This window comes from Parasteatoda tepidariorum, chromosome 6, assembly GCF_982258835.1.
Source record: "Parasteatoda tepidariorum strain Cologne lab strain chromosome 6, Ptep-v5.0, whole genome shotgun sequence".
NCBI lineage: Eukaryota > Metazoa > Arthropoda > Arachnida > Araneae > Theridiidae > Parasteatoda > Parasteatoda tepidariorum.
The window spans coordinates 82,663,607-82,686,763 of record NC_141760.1 but is presented as its reverse complement, the minus strand read 5'-3'; the positions used below and the strand labels follow the sequence as shown (position 1 = coordinate 82,686,763).

Here is a 23,157-nt window from a genome sequence, read left to right as displayed (position 1 = left end):
ACTTCTCATATAACTTCGATGAAAGAGGTCTCTTCTCTCGCCGAAACCAGGCCTAAACAGGGATCCCGCACCCGCACCCTTACTTGAAATTATCATACCTCGTTACCATAGTCACCGCCACAGCTACAGACGAATGTCTGGCAGAGACAAACAGTACGTAGACGTCAGGTTTTAACTAAGTAAAGGAATCTATAAACTTAAAATGTTGAACTGCACCTAAAATTGGAACAGATATGCAGATGTTCTATTATGTTCCATTTAAATACAATAATAAATAAATTTAATAATATCTTTTAAAAAATAAATTTTTTTTCCATTGAGATGTAATACTAAATGCAATACAAATGCTTACCAATGAATTACTGCATGAAATCTCAGTTTCAAAACTATTTCAATTATGCAAACCACGCAAAATAAATAATTATTGAAAAAAATTTAACATTTACTATAAAGAAATATTTAATTCTTGAGAATAAAATTGTAAAATTATAGAAAAAACACAAAAAGTTAAAGTTAATAATATGTATGTACTTTTAAAGAAATTAATTAAATTGCACATGAAAGTATTACAAAATAAATATAAAATGTAATAATCATATTACTATGAGATTTCACTTGACTACTGCACTGTCATAAATTTCACCAAACGTACCAAGGTGCACATACGTGGAACTGCGTGTTCCTTACCTGTATTACTTTAAATATTAAGTAAATATAAATTTTAAAGCCTCGTACAGATCACAGAACTAAGTCAAAACAAAAAAGTATTTTCAAAATAACTAAGTTACATATTTAAAATTAGTTATATTTTCCAGCAAGTGGATTTGGCGACATTTTTCGAAAATAACTTCTGTTTATGTGGAATTAATTCTACCCAAATAACTTACATGTTTTGCGTCTATTGTGGAATCCCCAGAAAGCTTTAATATCCACGAATGCTTCAGTGAAGGTGAAACAATAAAGTTTCTTACAGCGTGTTTTTAGAAGCTAAGAAACGAAGGTCCACGCATGTGAGCTGAGGTAATGAAGAGGTTAAATTGCAAAACCAAATTGATAAATTTTTGAACATGAATTTAAAAAAATTTAAACTGCTTTTTTTTGGATTTCATATTTTAATACAAATTCCGATAATCTAACATATTTTTTTAATAACTATTAGACTGTTTTTTTTAATAATTAAAAAATATCACAATACATTTCTGCTTGTAATTAGAGCGTCAGAAAAAAATATGTAAAATTTACACTGGTTGGTTTCTCATGTCTGTGTCAAAGGGTTAAGGATATTGTGCAATTATAGAAAGAGAATGCCGGCATAGCCTGGTAGGTAGGGCGCTGGGCCCATGTCCGAGAGTTCGTGGGTTCGAATCCCGCTGACCGAATACTGATGTGGTAAAGTGACTGATGTACGTTAAATCTGTTGATTCGCAAAAGTCCTCCAAGTTCCCATAACAAATCAATATCTCTGGGGTACTGGATTGAAGATCGATCATTCTCTGATTCCGATCAAAATTACGATCTGTAGATGAATGAATGGGTCCGCCCTATAAATGGATATGACGTTTGGTGTGGCAGAAGTCGAATTCTTGGCCATAGATGGCGCCATTGGAAAACAAGAACAATCTCTCCCCCTCTGCCTAAACAGGCATATGTCAACAACAACAACATAGAAAGATAATAACTAAAATAATCAATGAATTATAGTATTATAGAATGGATGAAACAATGAATCAGTGAAAATGGGAGAAACATTTTAGATTTTATTCACAAATAAATAAAATTAAAAAAGTGACTTTATAAAATTATTGGAAAAATAGAAAAAAACAACCGCGCTTTTTTTTTTTTTTTTTTTGGTAATGGACACACCTTTAGTTCAATGCATGAATCTATAATCATTCATAATTGCAATAAAAAGAATAAAAAAAAAACGAGCGTTTATCTGATATGGTCTATAACGCGAACAAATGCGCTTAAGTCTCCAATGAAAGCAAATACTAAAAATCAGAGTTCATGTGTACTTCACTTAACACGATTGATAACAATTAACACAAACATGATCCCTCTACTATCTGAATTCTAGAAATCTGAGTTCGAACATATCATATGTTTGTTCTTAGATAGTAGACAGGTCACTAAAATATTTACGTAATATATCTTTGGAGTATTAAAGACAGTCGAGGAGGAAGTCCACGATTCATGCATTTATTTCAACCAAGGTAATTTCAACAGATGTCTTACTATGTTCTACGATTATACTTTATTTATAAAGGTTCCACGAGCTGCTTGATTTTCTTTTTAAATTTAAAAAAGCTATTCCTTGTATTTTCTACGTTCAATGTCTATCGGGATTTTTAAGAATAAAATTTAGCAAGGCTGACAAAAGCAGCAAAAAAATTACGAAATAATGAAACATGCAACGCCTATATCAGAAACGTCACGTGTGAATTTTATTTCGAGTTATTCTAGAAAAAATCGAGACTATAACTTTTGTTTGAAGAGGTTGAAATTGGTGGAAGACATATTTTAAATGCGGCTTAATAAATGGATATGCTTTTTTAATTGTCTTTTCTATTTAATCTATTTCTATTAATAAATCATTCATTGCTTATTCTTTGATTTTATCAGTTGCACTAAATTTTATTCTTTAAAGTTCTGACAATGTCTTACTGAAAATTTTAGTAAGAGGACTATTAAGAGAACGCTATACTACGGGAGAAATCCTTCATAGCAAATTCTGTTTAATCTACATAGGCAATTTAAAGTTTAAAAATGAGTTCAAGGAAAGTTAGTAAACCATTAAGTTTCAAGTTCTGAAGAAGAGAAAAAAATCAAAATATCAAAATGCAAATAAATTATGGCAAAGGATTGCGCAACAGAAAACTCAATTGCTTTTCTATATTCTGAAAATATTTTTTCAGTATTTGAAATTTCATGGTTTTTTCTAGGTTTACCTGAACTCGTATTTTTTTAAATTTTAAATTACCATTGGAGGCAAAATAGAATTTCCCTTAAAATTTTTTCACCACAGTATTGTGTCCTCTTCAGTTTGCTTACAATATAGAGTTTTTCAAATCACATATCTACCGACAAAAAATATTTTAATGCGTTTATAACATATTTTGCCATGGTTTCAATTTTCTTTTTTCATGATTTAAAATAACGATTAGGAATTTTAAAATAATTAGCGAATAGGAATTTTAATAAATGGAACATAAAATGTGATAAAATTAGGTTTTTATCATTTAAAAATATTAGAAACCATGTTTGTACAATGAGATTACTGAAAATCATAGAAAAGCCCCAGCATACATGAGCGACTGTTTGCAACTATAATTCTATAATTCCTAATCGTTATTCTATAATTTTTGTGCTCTTTAACGTTGTCTACCTTAGTTTGTATTTCAGCACAAAGGTCGCCCACTTGTGTATTTATAATTCTTGTCATTACCGAAATTAATAATTGCTAACCATATAGCTTTACTAAAAAAAAATTAATGTTGTTCGAAAAATTTATGTTTGTCAAAACTAGAAAGATTATTTTCATTTAGCTTGTATAATCCGTTCTTTAATGATTAAATACCACATAAAAACTTCGTCCTCACATTGATCAATGTGTAATTGCCGTTGCTTAAAAATTTTTTAATATCTCGCGAGGACAACTTGTACAAGCAGCAGAACTTAGCTTATTTTTTTTATTCTATGTGCTGCGTATCAAAATTGGAAAGCTAATTCTCATAATCATTCGAATAATCCACTCTTTAATTATTCTCCACATTAAAATGCCGTCTTCACATAGAATTAAAGTGCAATTGATGTTGTTTAAAAAAACTTACAATGTGTTGCGATAATAATTTGTGCAAACAGCAGAACTTAGCTGAAAAATTTTTTTTCCTACGTGTTACTGAGTGTCAAAACAAGAAAGCTAATTTTCATTTAGTCATTATTATAGCCCGTTCCTTAATTATTTACCGCATGAAAAGACCATTCTCGTGTAGAATTTAAACAAAGTGAGGGACGTAGTTTTTAAATGTGTGCCGCAACGGCTAATTTTTCAAGCAACAGAACTTATAACTATTTTTATTTATTTTAGATGTTATTGTGTTTCAAAATATAATTCTCATTTTAATACATTGGAAAAATAATTTTATTCTATGCAATACGTTTTGTAATTATTATTCACCTAAAGCAATCGTTATCACACAGAACTTCAGAAGTCAAGTTAATGGCGTTAAAGAAAAAAGGAGAAAAAAAGAAAAAAAACGAAAAGAAATTTGTTGCAGTGATCTATATTTGAAATCCACATACTAGTGTGAAGCAAAAGATCCTATTGCCACCAGCTTCTACTTTTCGAGTAAAGGATTTAAATTTTCCTTGCTTTATTCTACTGTATAATGAAAAAACATGATCGTTTTCAACAATTAAAACGAAGTAAACGATAGATATCTCTTACAATGAGAATAGATATCCAAATCATCATTAATGGCGTTCGTTTACCTCTGATTGAAATCATTTAAAAAAGTATCAGATTCTATCAGAATTAAACTTCCTTGATTTCGCTCATCATTTGTGTTCTTCACACTGATCCAATATGTCTTTCCATCCACTTTCGACTTTTTCTCCCACATAAACAATAAACAGAGCATGACGACTGTACACGTATCTGTTGGTTTGAAACGATAGCCCCACTGATTTAGATTCAGAATAATTTAGCGTGCAATGTTGTAAAAATATGTAAACAAATAGTGAATGGTAGGTCATTGACCAACAGTAGAAAGCGTTTATTAATTCAAGCATAGATTTCATGGGTTTTTGTGTTTGTGTTTTTTGAAACACGCCCCGTAGTCAATTTGCTTTGGCTACATAAACATTTTTGCTTAGAGCGATTAACTTATTGTTACATCAAATTCAAAAATTATTCAATTAAAGGTCACAAAATTTAGTAATGTATTGGCCTCATTGAGGCGTGATGGCTCAGGGGATAGAGGATTCGCCTTCCAATGAGGTGAACCGGGTTCGAATCCCAGTCGATACGAATTCCGCATCCTGCTTGCACCGACCACAGTGCTGACGTAAAATATCCTCAGTGGTAGACGGATAATGAATTAGAGTCCCCTTGCCGTCGGGCTAACCGTGGGTGGATTTCGTGGTTTTCCTTTCCATGTAACGCAAATGCGGGTTAGTTTTATCAAGAAGTCCTCCACGAAGGCAAATTTCTCCCCATACTTGATTCACGAGTTCTCTCGTCTTCTGGATTGGGTTCAAAGTTATAAGGCTGCGAAGTTGAAAATTAGCAGTCGCAAACCCAAAAATTGGATCGGCTGTTCAACTTCGATCATAAAATAAAATAGCAATGTACGATCCGATTTTTTTTTCAGTTTGGACCACAACTATTTGGCTAAGCCCATAAGTGTAAGTAAATTTAAATCATTAACATATTTCGTAAAATAATTACATTTAACGACGGTTATAAAAAATGTATTAGCAAGAGGGCCGGGATAATGTATTAGCAAGAGGGTCCACGTCAAAGAGGTCGTGGGTTCGATCCCCTCCGAAGACTTCCCGTGTAGATTCCCTGTGACTGACGCACGCTAAATCTGTCGGGTTAACAAGTCCTCCATGTTCCCATAACAAATCATACCTCTGGGGGTACTGATCCAGGAGTTGCCTTCTCCTCTAGATTGGTTCAAAATTACAAGGCTACGGAGTCGAGTATTAGGTCGTAAACCCAAAGTTTGGTCTGCTGTTCAACGACTGTTATAAAATAAAATAAAATGTATCGGCATATTCCGTTCCCGGGTCTCACCGACCATAGTGATGACGTGAAATATCCTCAGTGGTAGACGTATCATGAGTTAGAGTGCCCTTGCCGTCAGGTCAACCATGGGAGGTTTTCGTGGTTTTCCACTCCATGTAACGCAAATGCGAGTTAGTTCCATCAAAAAGTCCTCAACGAAAGCAAAAATCCTGCTTTTAACAACTGTTACCACCATTTTGTAATGAGCTAGGCTATTTGGAGTTCAGAATTCAGCCTGACATTTTTTAGGCTTATTTCAAAAAGCCTACATACTTTTTGGCTATTTAGGAAGTGTGCAAAAAAAATTACTCAATCAGACTGAATTTGTTTCGTCTTTCTGCAATAAACCTCCATTTAGCGATCTCCGCCAAATGAGATGACCCATGCTCAAATCCCAACGGTGGCTGGTTGATACAAATTCTGCTCCCAACTCCCACAGTGTTGACATTAAATATCCTCAGAGGTAGACGGATCGTGGGTTAGAATCTCTTTGCCGCCAGGCTAATTGTGGGATGCTTTCGCGGTTTCCCCCCTCATTTAACACAAATGTGGGTTAATTCCATCAAAAAGTCCTCCACGAAGGCTAGTGTGTTCCAATGCTTGATCCAGGAGTTCCCTTGTCCTCTGGATTGGGTTCAAATTTACAAGTCTACTGAGTTATACATTAGTAATCATAAACCCGAAATTGGGTCGTTCTTTAACGGCGGTTATAAAATAAAATGTATTGGTATAGATTCAGTTCCGCGGATTAAGTTTCCGATTCGACTAGGATAAAATTTAAACCTAATACTTTTGCTTGCATTTTAACTTCATTCACAATTTTTTTTATTTTTTTTATGGTTATATAATATCTGATTACTAAAAATTTGCTAATTGTTTTACAACAACGAGATTATTTAGAAATTGCGCGAAAAGATAACACTGATTTATAATCTATCTACTCATAAAATAAAATAATAAAATTTGTGTGTTATGTCTGTATACCCCGAGTTGCGGGTACACCCTAGGAGGCACTAAATATACAACATTCAACATGAAGTTAGATGAGTAGATTTTTAAACAAATCCTGATTTTCGATGTTTTAATTGAATTTTCAATTATGAATATCTTAGAAGCGTTATTGTGATTTTGTTTTTCGATATTTCTGCGCGGTGAAGCCCATTGCGTTCAAACGAAACGTCCTATTTTTTTTTTAACCATTGTAAAATGCAGATTTTTCTTCGTTCAAAATGAACCATCTCATTTTTTCTTTGGACGATTTTTTTTATGTCTCAAAAATATGAAGAAACTCACTATTTCGTCATCTCCCCCCCCCGAAATGTTTAAATTGTGACAGGCATGAATTTATAGCAGATGTTAACTTCAAATTTAAATAAACATATGCAATATACATATATGAATAAATGAATATGAACAAACATATGAATAGATGAATATGAACAAACATATGATTAAACATATGACATCATTTTCCTTTAAGACCCAAAAAGAAAAAGAAACAGATAATTAGACGATTATTAATTAATTTTTAAACATGTAGAAAATTAAAAATTTCGGATTCCTTGGTGTTGTGTATCTACCACTACAAAAATACAATCTCAATTCCCTAGTATATAAGACCTGTTAACTCGATTCTATGTCGGAGTACCCTTACGTAGACGAAGGTTGACATTGTCGATAACAACGCTCCCCACATTGGTGACCCGGACGCTTCGATATGAACACGCCTATCTTGACAGCAACACTCACTTCTATATGAACACGCTACTTCGATGGACAGTCCGCATTGAACAGCTGACTTGCTACTCGTGACTGCGACATTATCCACCTCCTCGTGCTGTTGCTACTCAGTTTCGATCACATGCAAGGTACAACATATTCACTCGACTACTAATGGGAACACAGGACCGACCACGATCGTGAACTTAATACAGCTCTCACAATCAGCACTCAAAAAGTACGGTAATCTTAATGCAGCTGTCCCGGATTCTCACAAAACAGCAATGAATCAACCAGTGGTATCCATTCATCGAATTGTATCACTGATATAATTAGGTGGGGGAGTACTGTAGTGTATTTACCACTACAAAAATAAAATTCCAATTCACTAGTATATACGACATGTTAACTCGATTCTATGTCGGGGAGCCTTTACAAAGACGAAGTTTGACATTGTCGATAACAACTCTCCCCAAACTCGGCAGCCACTGCTGCCAGATTATTTTATTTCCCGGGTGATTCATCTCTGAGACTATTTCATCTTATTTCATACCACTTTCGAATCAGCTTTTATGCTGTAGTATTGGGATTTTCTTTATAATATCAGTGATTTGCTAGGTTATAGCTATAGCTGTGTTAAACCAAATTTGAGATTTATTGGAAGCGCGTTTAATTCATTAAGGACGAAATTATTCAGTAACATAACACAGGTAATAATATTAGCAATCAAAATGGGCTATAGGTGGCTTAGAGCAGAGTTCTCTAGCTATGGCAACACTTCGCATGCTTTCTCCATTAACGTGTGGAGACTCATAGAAAAAAGAATTTTGTTAATTTCTCTCATGATTTTCAAATATATTAAAAACTTTCAAGTTAGGAAACTATAGAAAACTAAAAACTACATTGAACATAGTTCTGAAAGAAAGCGTCATGAAATTTAAAAAAAAAAATACTTTTAACAATTAAATGCGAAAAATATTAAGAAAAGGAAAAATATCCTAGTACATTCCTATGCAGTAGGATATTTTTCCTTTATTTTTTTTTTAACATAGTTCTAAAAGAAAGAGTCATGAAAATTTAAAAAACTATTTTTAACAATTAAATGCGAAAAATATTAAGAAAAGGAAAAATATCCTAGTACGTTCCTATACGACTGAAAAGAAGAGGAGAGGGAAGGGGGAGGGCCAAAGACATGAAACCGGTCTTCTCCCCAGATGGCGTATTCGAGCGTTGCGATCGACAGGTTCTGAAAAGTTAAAAATGCGAAACATGTTCTGAAAAGTTAAAGAGAAAATTTTTTATTTTTCTAAGTGTTGAAGAGTCTTATAACTAGCTTTGATGTTTAAAAATTAATTAGGAGTCAGGCAGGGTTAGATACTAGACATTTTTAATTTTATATATTGGTGATCGAAATGGGCTGCAGATGGCGAAGAGCAGAACTCTCTACTTATGGCAACACTTCACATGCTTTCCCCATTAGCGTGTGGAGAGTCATAGAGGAAGGAAGTGCGTTAGTTTCTCTCTTGACTTTCATATAGATTAAAATCTTTTAAGTTGGAAAACTATATGGAACAGAAAACTACATTAAACATAGTTCCAAAGAAAAGCATCATGGAAATTTTGAAAAATAATTTTATTAAATAAAAAGGGAAAATATCGTAGTACATTCCTATCGAAAAGAGGAGGAGAGCCAAAAGCATGAAACTGGTCTCTCCCCAGATTGCGCATGGTATTCGAGTTACAGAAAAATATTGATATATAAAAATATTTACAACTGCTACGAATTTGTATGAAGCGGTCAGAAATTGGACCTTCCTATTGGTATGTTACGACGAAAATTGAGAAGGAACTCTTTCGGTTCAATCATTAGAACGCACGTGCGCGTTGTAGCAACCAGATGGAATGACCGATTGGAGGGAAACATAATGTAACTACTCTTTCTGACATATTTTATGAAATAAAATTCTTATTTTCAAATTTTGAAACTAGATTTTAATTAAAACCACATTGTTTTTCTCTTGATCAAAAAAATATTATTGTAATTTTTTTCAGTTTCGTTTTCTTAAAATACACGTAACCGTTAAGAAGCTTCTAACCGGTCCGCCAGCTAAGCAATCGTACTGTTTGTTGACAAAATTTTAGAAGCTTTTAAAGATAAAATCAACTTAATTTATTTATATATACAGCTATATACTTTTAATTTAGCTTGAATGTTACTAACATTTTAAAAAATGACAGAAATCATCAAAAAGTTTAAGCCGGTTAGTGTTTACTTTTATATTTTTTGTTATATTTATAAAACTATTTATGCTGTTCAAAAGATTTATTTAATATACTGTTACCTAAATTATTTGTATCTATGCATGCTTGAAATTTTTATCAATTTCAAAAGTATGACATTAATCATAATTTTATTTTGATAAGGATATTTTAATGACTAAACCATTAAACTCTTTATTTTATTGTAATTAAAAAAAAAAATTCCTATTGGAAAAGAATTATGATTTCTGTAGTATCCACAAAATTTTAATTTTTTTTTTTATTTTACAAATTATTCTTGATTTTACAAGGGTTTATCGACTTGAAAGTGTTTAATTCTTTTTCTATATCCCTTTTTAAATGATATAAATTTGTGTATGAAATCTTCAATTATCCTTCATGTGTTCAATCTTCAACCATTCAAGAGCGAGAAAGAAACATTTAAAAAATTTTCCAATGAATTCAGTAATTTTTTGGATTTCTTTATTGAAACTTTTAAACTAGGAAAAAGTTTAATATTTTAATCTTTTGAAAGAAAATTTATATTTAAAATGTTAACAAGTGCTTATTGCACACATTCTCATAAGCCTTGTGTATAGAGAAATATTAAGACAATATTTAATATTTTGAGTTATGCATATGTTATGCATATTATATATGTGATATGTTATGCATATTAGTGTTGTAGAATAAAATTTCTCATTAATGTACTTACCTTGCAAAGTTAACTTTTTGCCATAGAATTTAATGATTTTTGTGTTGAACAAAATCTAGTACTTTTTGCAAATTATTGGAATGATAAAGAAAAATTTTAAATCTTTACTTAACATACTGTTTGTTTAGTATGTGTGTTTGATTTTAAAGTATTATTAAATAAAAAAAATTTGTAAAATGCTTTGATAAAAGCGATACTTTACAGTAGCGTAACAGATAAAACTGCAACAATGTTAAGGTGGGAGGGGATTCTATGTATGTGAAAAACTAATGCAAATAAAAATTTAACTAAAAATGTTTAAAATCTAAATTATTCTGCAACAGCAAGTTAAAACAGAAAAATGCAATTTAAAATAGCTTGTTCTGAAAGATTTTAGATGATTTTGTTTATTTATATAGAAATAGAGAGTTATTACAAATATTGAAAATTATTTGTGTGACGCTCATATTTCTTAATTGCTATTGTTTAATTTTCCGATTTCACATATTTAAAAAAGAAGGGGAAATGTATCCTTATATTTATTTAATTTATTTTTATAAAAAGTAAATTAAATAAATAAAAGGATACCCTGATACCTTGCTTTTGTTTCACAAAGTTCTTCAGTGTTTTAGATTGAGGATATGAAAATAAAGTCACAAAGGGTGTAAACACCCACAAAAGGAAGTAAAGAGGTTACAGTTGCAAGCCACTAAAAATTTAATAATTCAAAATTATACGTATTTTAAAATATTATTAGATTTTTATTTTAAATAAGTACAAATAATGTTATCTGTCATATTGAATATACTCCACTCTATAAACTGAGTGTTAAAGCTGCATTTTTAAATTTATTGCTATAGTAACCGAACATGTATGTATTTTGCTTATTAAAAAACTTACCAAAGAAATATAATAATAGAATGTTTAGAAATGTTAGAATAATTTACTGTTTTCAGACTATATAATTAATTTATGAAATTTAATAAAAGCATCATTTTTATTAAATTTCTTCTTTATGTTTTAAAATATAAAGGTTTTTTGATGCACTAATTTTTGATTTTTCTTGCCCTCTGAAATTTTTGATGCACTGGTTTTAAAATATTTTTAAGAAATGTCAAAAAATTATTTTTACATGATTTTTTAAAAAATTTTAATGAATATTTTTCCTGGTTGAATTCCATCCCCGTGATATTATCTGCAAGTGTCCTTGATAAGAGAGATGTAATTGTAAGCAGTTGTGACCTTCCTCCTAAGGTTTATGGAGAATAAATCTTCCATTTTTAGCATATAATAAAAATACATATGAAATGAAGTTTTCATTTGAATATCATTTTTTTTTATTATATCAATTTTTCTGAACAAGAAATGCAATACAAATCTCACAATGTTTTTAGATTGGTAATGTTTTGTAAAACAACATTGTCAGAATACTAGGTTAACATTATCGCCTGCAAACAAACTAATAAAATGGCTAGACTAGTGTAATAATACTGACAATTTAAATTTTTTTTTTGAACTGGAGTGGCATAGTATATATGTTTTTTGAGAAGTGGAAATATTAGTATTAGCTAGGGTTGGCAAGAGTTTGCCGCAGGTGGAAAAAACCATGGTAAATACCGGTAAAAACCGTCCTGGCAAAAACGTGTTTTTGCCAAGCGAATTGGCAAAAAGTGGCAAAAACCTGTATTTTGCAAGATGAGAGGACATTTTTGTGACAAAATTATTCCTAAAATTGAAATATATACTATAAATATGAATAATTACAAAAAAATTAACAAAATTTTTATTCCATAATTAAATTATAATGTAATAATACATCATTTTAGTAGTTTAAAGCATTATTGATTGGAAAATTTGCAATTATTCTCTTTTTCCAGTGAAATGAACTTATTTTAAATTAGTATAACTATAATTTAAAGCATAAAATATCTATCAAGATGTGTAGTTAATTATTGTACAAATAATATTTTTTTTATAATAAATAATAATATTATACAAATAATAATATTTATTTATTTGTAAAAAAACATTTATTTAAGGATTTTAAAGTGAAAAGAGGTCAAAAACTTTCAATCTTTTAAAAATTATTGCCTTTATATTAATTATTAATATGTTAAAAATAATTTTTTCATGTATTGTATCAAAATTATTATTCCTTAGGATTGATTTAAATTTGTTTCAAGTATTTTGTAATAATATTTAATCAGCAATTTAGATAATTTGGTTTTTGCCGGTTCTTACCAGTTTTTGCCGGTTTTTACCAGGTTTTTGCCACTGTCCTGGCAAAAACTCCAACCCTGGTATTAGCTAAAGAAATGTTTTTATATAAATTGTATTTTTTATTAAAATTTTATTATCGCCTGCAAACAAACTAATAAAATGGCTGGACTGGTATGATACTGTTAATTTTTTCATGAACTGGAGTGGCATTTTATGTATGTTTTTTTAAGAAGTGGAAATATTAGTATTAACTAAAAAAAAAAAATTTATATAAATTGTATTTTTCATTAAAATTTTATTTTAAAAATAGAAAAAAATACAAAAGTAGAAATATTTATAGTCATGAGCTAATTTTTTCTTAATAAATTGCATTTCTCATTGAAATTCCAGTATGGTAAAAAAATATTCTACAGATTACACATTACTATTTTTAAAAATGGCATTACTAAAAGTATTGAACTTACATATTTTAAATTTTATTTCAAAATAATTTTTTTTATAACTCATTAGTTTGAGAAAAAAGTTTTACTGAGCTGTTTGTCATTTTAATAATGACTGCAAAAAATTATGACCTTTCACTTATCTCTTAGCATGTGTGATGATAGTAAATAAGTGAATTAGAAAAAGTACCTGCTTTTAAAAAAGTAAAATGAATTTAAAAAGGCAGCAAAGGGCTAATAATTAACAGAGAAAAGATCAAACTCATGGTAATGCACAGGAGGAAAAGAATAGCCTTGTCGACACTGAAGATTAATGACACAGTTCAATAGAGTTTCTCAGAATTTAAATACCTAGGATCTATAATGACAGAAGATAATTCTGTTCAGACTGAAATTAAGCCCACACTTAAACAGGAAACAGATGTTTTATTCAGGGTTGGCAAGGTTTAGGACAGAGTGGATTAATCCACAGTTTAAACCCTGGTTTAAACTGTGGATTAATCCACAGTTTAAACCCTGGTTTAAACCGTCCTGTCCAAAACCCCTTTGTCCGAAACCCTTTTACTAAATTATGTCACAATTTTATCTGAGCAATATTTAAGAGGTAAAATAAATATAGAACTAATAACATATTGATAATTAAATCTACTAGAGAATATTTGTTTTTAAAAGTATAATGTTTTATTAATATTGTTTGACTCTTCAATTTAAACAAAGGAAGATTAATCAGTAATCAAGTTCAATTGGTCATTCAATAGTACATAACTGAAGTTTGGCCTTGCCATACAGGTTAAACTATTAGGGACTAAATGCTTGACTCGTCATAAACAGGTTTATTTATCTATTGTACTATTCAAGAATACTTTTATTTCATTCATGTTCAATTCTTTTAGCATAGTGGTGATACATCATCAGTGTCAGTAACTGAGACTGATGTTATGCCCTTCAAAACTGTTAATACATTTTTCAGTTATTTTGTATTTTCAATTTAAACTAATATATTTATATTCAAAAAATTTTTTTTTACAAAAAAGATTTCTTTTTTATTATTCTGTGATGCGGAAATTATAAAATTTTTAAAAAAAAATATTGTGAAAAATAAAAGGTTAATTTTTGAACAAATTTAGTGTTTTTTTTTTAAGAAATTGCCATATTTATCGTTATGCAAAAATATTATTTATCAGTATTAAAAGCATATTTATACTTAAAGGATTAGGTATTCACTTTTGTTGTTCAATGAATTGTGGAGCTTCAAAAATTATAAGCCTTTTCCTATTATATTATATTATTTTCTTGTTATAAGTTATAGTAAATTGAATAAAAAATATCAAATATTTATTGATACATGTAATTATTATGTATACACCTATAGAATTTTTACCTTTTACCAAAGTTCAAGGTTTTGGACACTTTAAGACAGTTTAGGATAGTTTTACCCAGTTTAGGGCAGATTTACCCAGTTTAAGACAGTAAAACCCATGTGTCCTGTCCAAAACCAGTTTAGGACGTCCAAAACCAGTTTAGGACGTCCAAAACCCCAACCTTATTTTTATTTTACTTTAGAAAATATTGAGATCGTCTTGGATATCACATAAGTTAAAACTAAACATCTGCAAGACAATATTGAAACCAATTATAATCACCCAAGTAAATGAAACCAACACCACTGCACAATGTGAAGAAAAATTACTGGTGGCCATGTTTGGAAAATTAGAGCGAATCTATATAAAGAAATACGTAACTATATAAAAACCAAGATATAATTAATATGAATTATTGAGAATCAAGGTTATGGTTTTTTCTGGAAAGAATAACAGGAAGGAGAGGTGTTGGAAAAGCCAGAAAATTATGGCATGAGGAAGTTGAGCGAGACCTAAAAATCATGATCTAAAAATGAGGATCAAAAAAATTTTGAAATGCATGAAGAGGGTGGCCAAGATCCTTTATGGGTTGTAGTATTAAAGGAGTAAATAAGTTTGTGGAAGCAGTTTGGTACATAAATTTTGGCAATGAAGGCCGCAGTGATTTAGGGGGTAGAGCGTTCGCCACCCAATGAGGTGACCCAGGTTTGAATCCCAGGAGTGGCTGGTTGATATGAATCCTGCTCACACTGACCACATTGCTAACATAAAATATCATTTCTGGTAGATAGATCACAACTTAGGATCCCTTTGCAGTTGCACTACCCATAAGAGGTTTTTGGGGGTTTCCTCTCCATGTGCAAGGCAAATTCAGGTTAGTTCCATGAAAAAAGTTCTCCAAGCAGGCTAGTTTGTCCCAATGCTTGATCCAGGATTTCCCTTGTCTTCTGGGTTGGGTACATAATTGCAAGGCTACATAATGAATTGAACACTGATAGTCATAAACTCAGAATTGGGTAGCTGTTCAATGATAGCAATAAAATAAAATTATGACTGTGAAAATTACCCTTTTCCTCTGACCTCTACTCTTTCCCTTTCCTTAACAAAAAATATTTACTTCTTACATGTGAAATCACATTAAAATTTTGAATCTATCTCTTTTCAAAGATGCAAAAAATTAAAGCTTGTGTAGTATATATGCAATCAATTCTTCATGAAAAAGATTAGTCTCGGGTTTCTTATTGCTACATAAGAGCTACTATTCATTGCCGTAGTGGTAACATTTTCAGCAGAGAATGCTAAAAATCCAGCATGTTTCTTCTTTTTTTTTTTAAATTTGTGTTTCTTAGAGTATTTTGATTTAAAATTCTCTAAATTATAAACAAAGTAAGAATTTTTTTTCTTCCTTACATGACTCCTTGGCAGGCAGCTTTGGTATTAATGAACATGGAACTTATACTTTTAAACCAATTTATAAAACAATTTAAAGCACATATAACAATTATAAAACTCGTATTAATTTTACAATAAATAAAAAATTTCAAAAGTGACGAAAAATGAAAATGTATGGAAAAATCAGTAGGAGTATCCTATTTCCCTGTATACTATTTTATTAATTATGTTATGTTAGTAGCAAATCATCTATGTGTTTTTACACATGGCGATTTTTAATTTGGACAACTGTAAGAATCATAGCATAGCGATTAAGATATGTTACGAATTAATAAATGTATAATGTATAAATTCCATCTTTAATGAAACTAAATTTGATGAACTTAAAACCCTTAGACTTTAATGAACTTAAAACCCTTAGGGCAGAATGGATTTATCCACGGTTTAAACCATCCTGTCCAAAAACCTTTTCTCTATGTATAATGTTTCTATTTTCCAATGCGTTTCAAACTAAATGTTGTTAGAGTATAACTGTTTTTGAGGTGTTGATTAGAAGTATTTTATGAAGCCCTGCAATTTAAATAAAAATTCTTAACAACAGTAGGGTTTATTTGTGAAGCTTCATATCTTCCCTTCGAACCAATTTCAGTTTTTCTAACAATCACAAAAACAGGAAATCACAACTATTCGAAAAAAATTTTCTTTCGTTTTTTTTTTTTTTTTTTTTTTGTTAGACGCTTTTTAAATGCAATTTATATAAATAAAAAATGCAAGAAAAAATATATATAATAAACAAAATGTTTCTTCTATTAAGAATAAATTCAGCAGATTTTCCTATGTTTCAGAAATGAAAGACAATTTTAAAAAGGCAAGTAAAACAGAAGTTGATAGAAACGTATTAAAATGTTGAAAATTTTGTTCTGCTTAGATGTCGAAAAATGGTTTGCGATTTTGCTCATTTTTCCTGAAAAGGGTTTCCAAAAACACTGGAAAAATACCTACGTCCAGGGTTGGCAAGGTTTAGGACAGAATGGATTGATCCACGGTTTAACCATCCTGTCCAAAAACCCTTTGTTCAAAACTGTCCAGAAACCCTTTGTCCAAAACTGTCCAAAACCCTTTTACTCAAATTATGTCACAATTTTATCTGAACAATATTTAAAAGGTAAAATAAACATATAACTAATAACATATTGATAATTAAATCTACTAGAGAATATTTGTTTTTAAAAGTATAATGTTTTATTAACATTGTTTGACTCTTCAATTTAAATATTAAACAAAGGAAGATTAATCAGTAATCAAGTTCAATTGGTCCTCTCATTCTATAGTACATAACTGAAGTTCGACCTTGCCATACAGGTTAAGCTATTAGGGGCTAAGTGCTTGGTTAGTCATAAACAGGTTTATTTATCTATAGTACTATTCAGGAATGCTTTTATTTCCTTCATGTAACATGTTCGATTCTTTTATCCTAGTGGTGATACATCATCAGTGCCAGTAACTGAAACTGATGTTATGCCTTCACAACTGTTAACCATTTTTCAGTTATTTTGTATTTCCAATTTAAACTAATATATTTATATTTAAAGACATTATTTTTTTAAGTAGATTGTGCATAAATTATAGTTTTTTTTTTTAAAAAAGTATTATGAAAAAATAAAAGGTTAATTTTTAAACAAATTTAGTATTTTTTGAAAAAAATTATTATTCTTTTTTTAATATTGCATTATTTATCCATATGGAAAAGCATTATTTATCAGTATTAAAAGCATATTTATATTTAAAGGATTAGGTATTCACTTTTGTTGTTCAATGAATTGTGGAGCTTCAAAAATTAGAAACCTTTTCCTATTATATTATTTTCCTTTAATAAGTTAAAGTAAATTGTATAAAAAATATCAAATATTTATTGATACATGTAATTATTATGTGTACAATGGTTACACTTATAGAATTTTTACCTTTTACCAAAGTTCAAGGTTTTGGACACTTTAAGACAGTTTAGGACAGTAAAACCCACATGTCCTGTCCAAAACCAGTTTAGAACGTCCAAAACCCCAACCCTGCCCACGTCAGATTTGAAAGGACCATTAAAGGGGAAAGAAGGATAAAATCTGAAGCAAAGCATTTTTTTTTTATTATTAATATTTGCCCACAATGAAATGGTACAATAAAAAAAGATATTGCTTATTAGTTCAGTGTTGTTGAACAATCTATGGTCCATCTGTGAATGTTGAAAATATGGTTAAAAAATAATTTTGTAATCTAATAAGTATGTCTACACTCACATTCCCGTAACCTTCTTCTTCTTCTCATTGGCACGACAGCCCAGGATGGGCCTTGACCTTCTCAACAAGCCTATGCCAAGACATTCTTCCCTTTGCCAAGGTTCTCCAGTTTATTATCTTTAAAACTTGTAGGTCCTTTTCAAGGCAGTCTAAAATTCTTAGATTTGGTCGTCCTCTTTTTCTTGGCCTGGCACTGAAAACTTTTTTGGTTCGTAACCCCTTCCCCCAAACCTCTTTATACTTCATAGTAAACATTAAATTCAATTTTTATGAAAGTATAAAAAGTATATCCTATGAAATTTAAAATTGCGATAATTTGATTGTTCTTAAAGCTTTTTCTGGCATGGGATGTTATTATGGTTTTAACTTTTTTTTCTTCTTTTATGTTAAAGTTCTTTTAAGTACAAGCGAGATAATTTAATTTAAACGTGCATTTATAATCTGAATTATGTCTTAGAAAAATGTATCTTTAGTCTTATTTTTATACTATGAAATGTTTGGCGAATGATCTAACTGTAAGGAAAATTTGCTGATTGGTTACAGTTCGTTAGATTAGAAATGTTTCGTGATCAGAATATAGAGATGAGGTCACGATTTCCATGATTTGTTTGTTTTCTCGCAAATAGAAATTTATGAAAGCATTTTATCTTACGCAACAATGTTCTTATTTTATTAAACGTAAATTTAAATTGTCTACTGTCACTCAAATACGAAATAGTGTATGCGTTTCCTCTTAGCAGATTATCGAGATCCATTATTTTTGGTAAAACGCTGACGTGTATCGTATGTGGAAAGATTGGATACTTATTTTGAGTGTAATGATTTGAACCAAAAATAACTGAACTAATAAAATGAATAAAAATGTTCGTTTGCAAGTAGTGACTGTGAAACTGAGGATGAAATTTCACAGTCACTTTTAATAATAATGTAGCAACAGTAATGTTAGGTTTAAATAAGAAACTGCTGTTTTTATGCATTCGAACAATATTCGGCACTTGAATGCTGTATTCGATTATGAATGATTGGTTTTTGTATTATATCATGTTTGTAGAATATAATTTTGAGACAAATAGGACATAATGTGTGTAATTTATTCATGAACAATTGCTAATAAATAAATTTTCACTCTTTTAATAGGCTGGGAAGCCTAGATTATTTGTTTTTGAAATTTAATTTTTTTAAAGTAACTATATTTAAAAATTAAATATTTTATCCAAAATACAAATTTTTTAAAATTTTATTTAAGACTGTTTCTATGAAGTCCTATTTTTGAATAAAGTTGAAATCATGATTTCTCCCTTGGGCTTTACTTTTTATGAGGATTTTTAGGAATTTTTTTTTAAAAATTGGTTTTCAAGGCCTAGTTTTTGAGAAATGACTTGGAGATCAATTTCCCAGAAATTTTCGAAAAATAAAGTACCTCCTATTGGTAAAAAAAAAAAAAAAAAAAAAAAAAAATCTCATTTCTACTTTTGTTCCAAAAAAAAGTTAACTGCCTGTGACTGTCTACCACTGCTGACTAATCATATCAAATAATATCATATGCATTTAATGAAAACTTCACATATATTTAATATTTACATTATAACTGTTAATAAAGAGAAGTAGTTGCGAATAATTAGCTCTTCCAAAAAATAAGTAAAAAAAAATCTGTGCTTTCATTTCTAGTGTTTTGTTTTTGCGAAAATTAGAAACGCCTGATGTTATAGTCAATGCATACACTCTATTTTATTTATTGAAGTAATACTTCTAATTATGCGACTTCCAACAAGGTTGCGTTAAATGTTTAACGCTACATTTTTGGCCGGGAAATCACGTGGTAGGATCCAGTTTTCCCTCATTCATTTCCATATTGTTTCGGTTCTCACTAGCATAAAAATAATAGAAGTATTGTTTTTCTATAAATATTTTTTTAACTTGTTTTTATCTATTATATATAATTCTCTTACGTGGCTCCCAAATTTTGGCTGTATTTCTTTTCCGCCGGTGGCAACGTTTGCTTTGTTTTGAAAACACCAAAGCATTCTGCCTTTTAATGATGTGTTTCTGATCTAATAAATATAATTCTCTTACGTGGCTCCCAAATTTTGGCTGAAGTACTTTGTACAACTAAATAAGATTCTTTTCACAACAGTTAAATATTTACTTTATTTTCTTCATTCATAGAGAAAACAGTCGACAAAGAATTCTGTTAGGTTAAAACACATATCGCTAAAAAAATAACGAATTCTAAAAGAAATAAAAATAAACAACTTAAAAAATAAAAATGCTGTTGCCAGTCATAGAATATTTTGAAAGTTAATTTAGCAACATAAATCAAAATGACATAGAAGCGCAACTAGATCAAAATTATGATACCTGAGCGCTTGACGTAACAAATCCTTCAATTCTAAAAGTGTTATATCGCCAAATGCCCAAATTAACAATTGTGTTCTTAAAGAAATTCTATAAAAAGTTTTAAATAAGCAACCAACTTCTACAACTGCTTCTTGAAGAACTTGGCTCATTGATTAAAAATATTGTTTTAATTTTACAGTTCTAACTTTACTTCTACTTTCATTATTTGTGTTTCAACTTAACAATACTACCTTAATTTATACTTTAGAATTGCCTCGGAGAAATTTGAATTGTTAGCAATGACTTAAACAAAAAGTTTTATTTTAACTGACAAATACTATATTATAATTTTAACTTTTTCTATGACTATACTCATTTTCTTACTCTTTTCTTTGTTTTTTATACATTTTATTTTTATGTGATAAAATAAAAAAATTATAGTTGTTCTGCTTCTGAACACTGATGAAAACACAAAATGATGGGCTTCATCAACAATCAAAAATATATACATTTATTTTACAAATTCCATGTTATTAAGGTGGCGCCCTTCAGAGAATTAAAAATACAAAATTATCTTCATCAAAGCCGGCGTTCAGTGGCAGACTACTATTTCATATTGCACATGGCTTTAGCCCTCTGGTGGGAAAGACTTTAAAACAAAACTTACAACAGTTACTTTTCTCAACAACTAAAATTTAGAATAGTGTGATTAAGAAAAATATGTGAACTGTTTGCAATTTCATATTAATATTGAAATGTACAGGTTTAGAATTTTCTACAGTGAAAAGTTTTCGGAACTTCAGTATTCAAAAAAGTACAAAAAAACTAGACGTTAAGAACGTATCCAATGAGCGAGCATTGGATTGCGAAGCAATCCGAAATGAACTGTGAAAGCAGTTCCGGGGGTTGGTGAGCGCCAGCGAGCAGGGGGCGAAGCCTCCTAGTACACATATAATTTAATAAGGTAGTATTTTTTTATTTTCAAACTTAGTGGATAACAATTTTAAAAAATGAGTGAAAACATTCCCACTGACTATGCGGCGGATTTAAGGTTATGTCAAGGTACGTCTCTTGTGAATATCAGTTGATTGTTAGGTTTTCTCTTTTCTAATTGCCATTTATATTTCACCAAATGCAGCCATGAGGGATATTAAATTATTTATTGCAAAATCTTTATTGCCACTATCCACTGCAGGCTCACAAGCTCTGGCAGACGTTACTGGTGAAGAAATTGATTATTGTGAGCGGCCTGTGATCCTTGCAGGAGATTTTAATGTGAATTTCTCGTTACCTGAAGTTGAAACATTATTAACCTTCCTTAAAGACAAATTTGGATTGGAAATGATAAATGGTAGGAATGATCCAACGACCAAAGGGGGAACTATTACCATTGCAGTTTTTGCAAGAAATATTGAAAAAATAGAACTCAAACATTTCGTATCTTACTTTAGTTATCATAATCACATTGTAAATGTTATAGATTTGGATATTTCTCCACTCGAAAATGATGATTAAAAGATGCGATCAATTGTGAATTGTAAGCATTGTTAATAAAGTTTGTCTTAAGAAAACGATATGATTTCTCTAAAAATCAATTTCTACCCCTTCCTATTTTCATTTCCACATTACAAAGTTCCACTTTTTCCGCGCGGAGGGACTCCACGCACTATTTTTTTAATAATTTTTTTACCATCATAGTAAGTTTTTTTTTTTGAACAAAAATTATTGTCAAAAAATCTGTGTTTTTTTCTTTCTTTTTTATGATTTTTACTATTTACTTATCTTATTATTTACAGCAAGAAATACCGCTGCAGTCTGAAAACGAGTAATCCTGTAACCTAATCTTAATTTTGTCCCTTCCTCAGGTAAAGATGAGTCCCTCAAACTTGAACCACCCTTGTTATTGTTCTTTCATCTTTTAACTTTGTGTGATTTCCATTTTAATTTTAAGTCAAATTCAGTTTAATCGTTTCATTCTGTTACATTGAAATTGAATAATATTTGTGTTTGATGTAATACAGGGGTGTCAAACTCAAAAAAGCTAACTTGGGCCAAATAAACAATGCTTTACTTTATGTGGGCCACAAAAAAAAATAAATAAATAAATGTTCATAGAAACAAATATTTTTATTTTGAATAGTACATTGTAATAAACATATATAAAGTTAAATTATTGCTTGATGCTTGACATCTCTTCTCTGCTACTATCTTTCCTATTTCGGGAGAAATTTTATTGGCCGAGACTACTTTCAAAATTTGACCCAACACGAGCGTTATTAATACAGTTTCGGACAGGAGATTTATTTCCATTCACATTAGAAAATAATTGCTCGCACTGATAAGTACTTCCTAACATGGAAATAATTTCATGTGCGAATTTTCGAGTATTTTCAAACCTTGCCGGTAAATATTTGTAAAATTCAGTCACCCACTTTAATGAATTTTGCCTCCAAATTTGAGTCGTACTAAATCTCAATCGCATCCATTTGTATATTACTGGGTACTGAGTCTATATGTTAATTGAGAAAATCGAAGAAAACAAACAAAATTTGTCTTCCAAAGAATTAAAATCTTTTAACCTTGTTTCAAATTCTGTTCTAAGATATAATTTTTTCTGTGTATTTTTGATACGATGCAGTATCCCTGAAATGGC

General features: G+C 30.0%; 1 protein-coding gene across 2 annotated transcripts in view; it reads left to right on the top strand.

Moving 5' to 3' along the window:
* The first annotated feature begins 2,063 nt into the window (after window positions 1–2,063).
* Papss (3'-phosphoadenosine 5'-phosphosulfate synthase) overlaps window positions 2,064–23,157 on the top strand; it is a 55,616-nt gene continuing 34,522 nt past the window's right edge. The window contains exon 1 of one of the 2 annotated variants that reach the window (XM_087166107.1): window positions 2,064–2,213. Coding sequence is in view for 1 of the 2 variants with exons in the window: in XM_043041754.3 (XP_042897688.1) it covers window positions 9,742–9,771 (30 nt within the window). In the remaining variant the exon portion in view is untranslated. Of the gene's footprint in view, window positions 2,214–9,585; window positions 9,772–23,157 lie in introns of those variants that run through there. The other variant, XM_043041754.3, reaches the window with a different exon arrangement.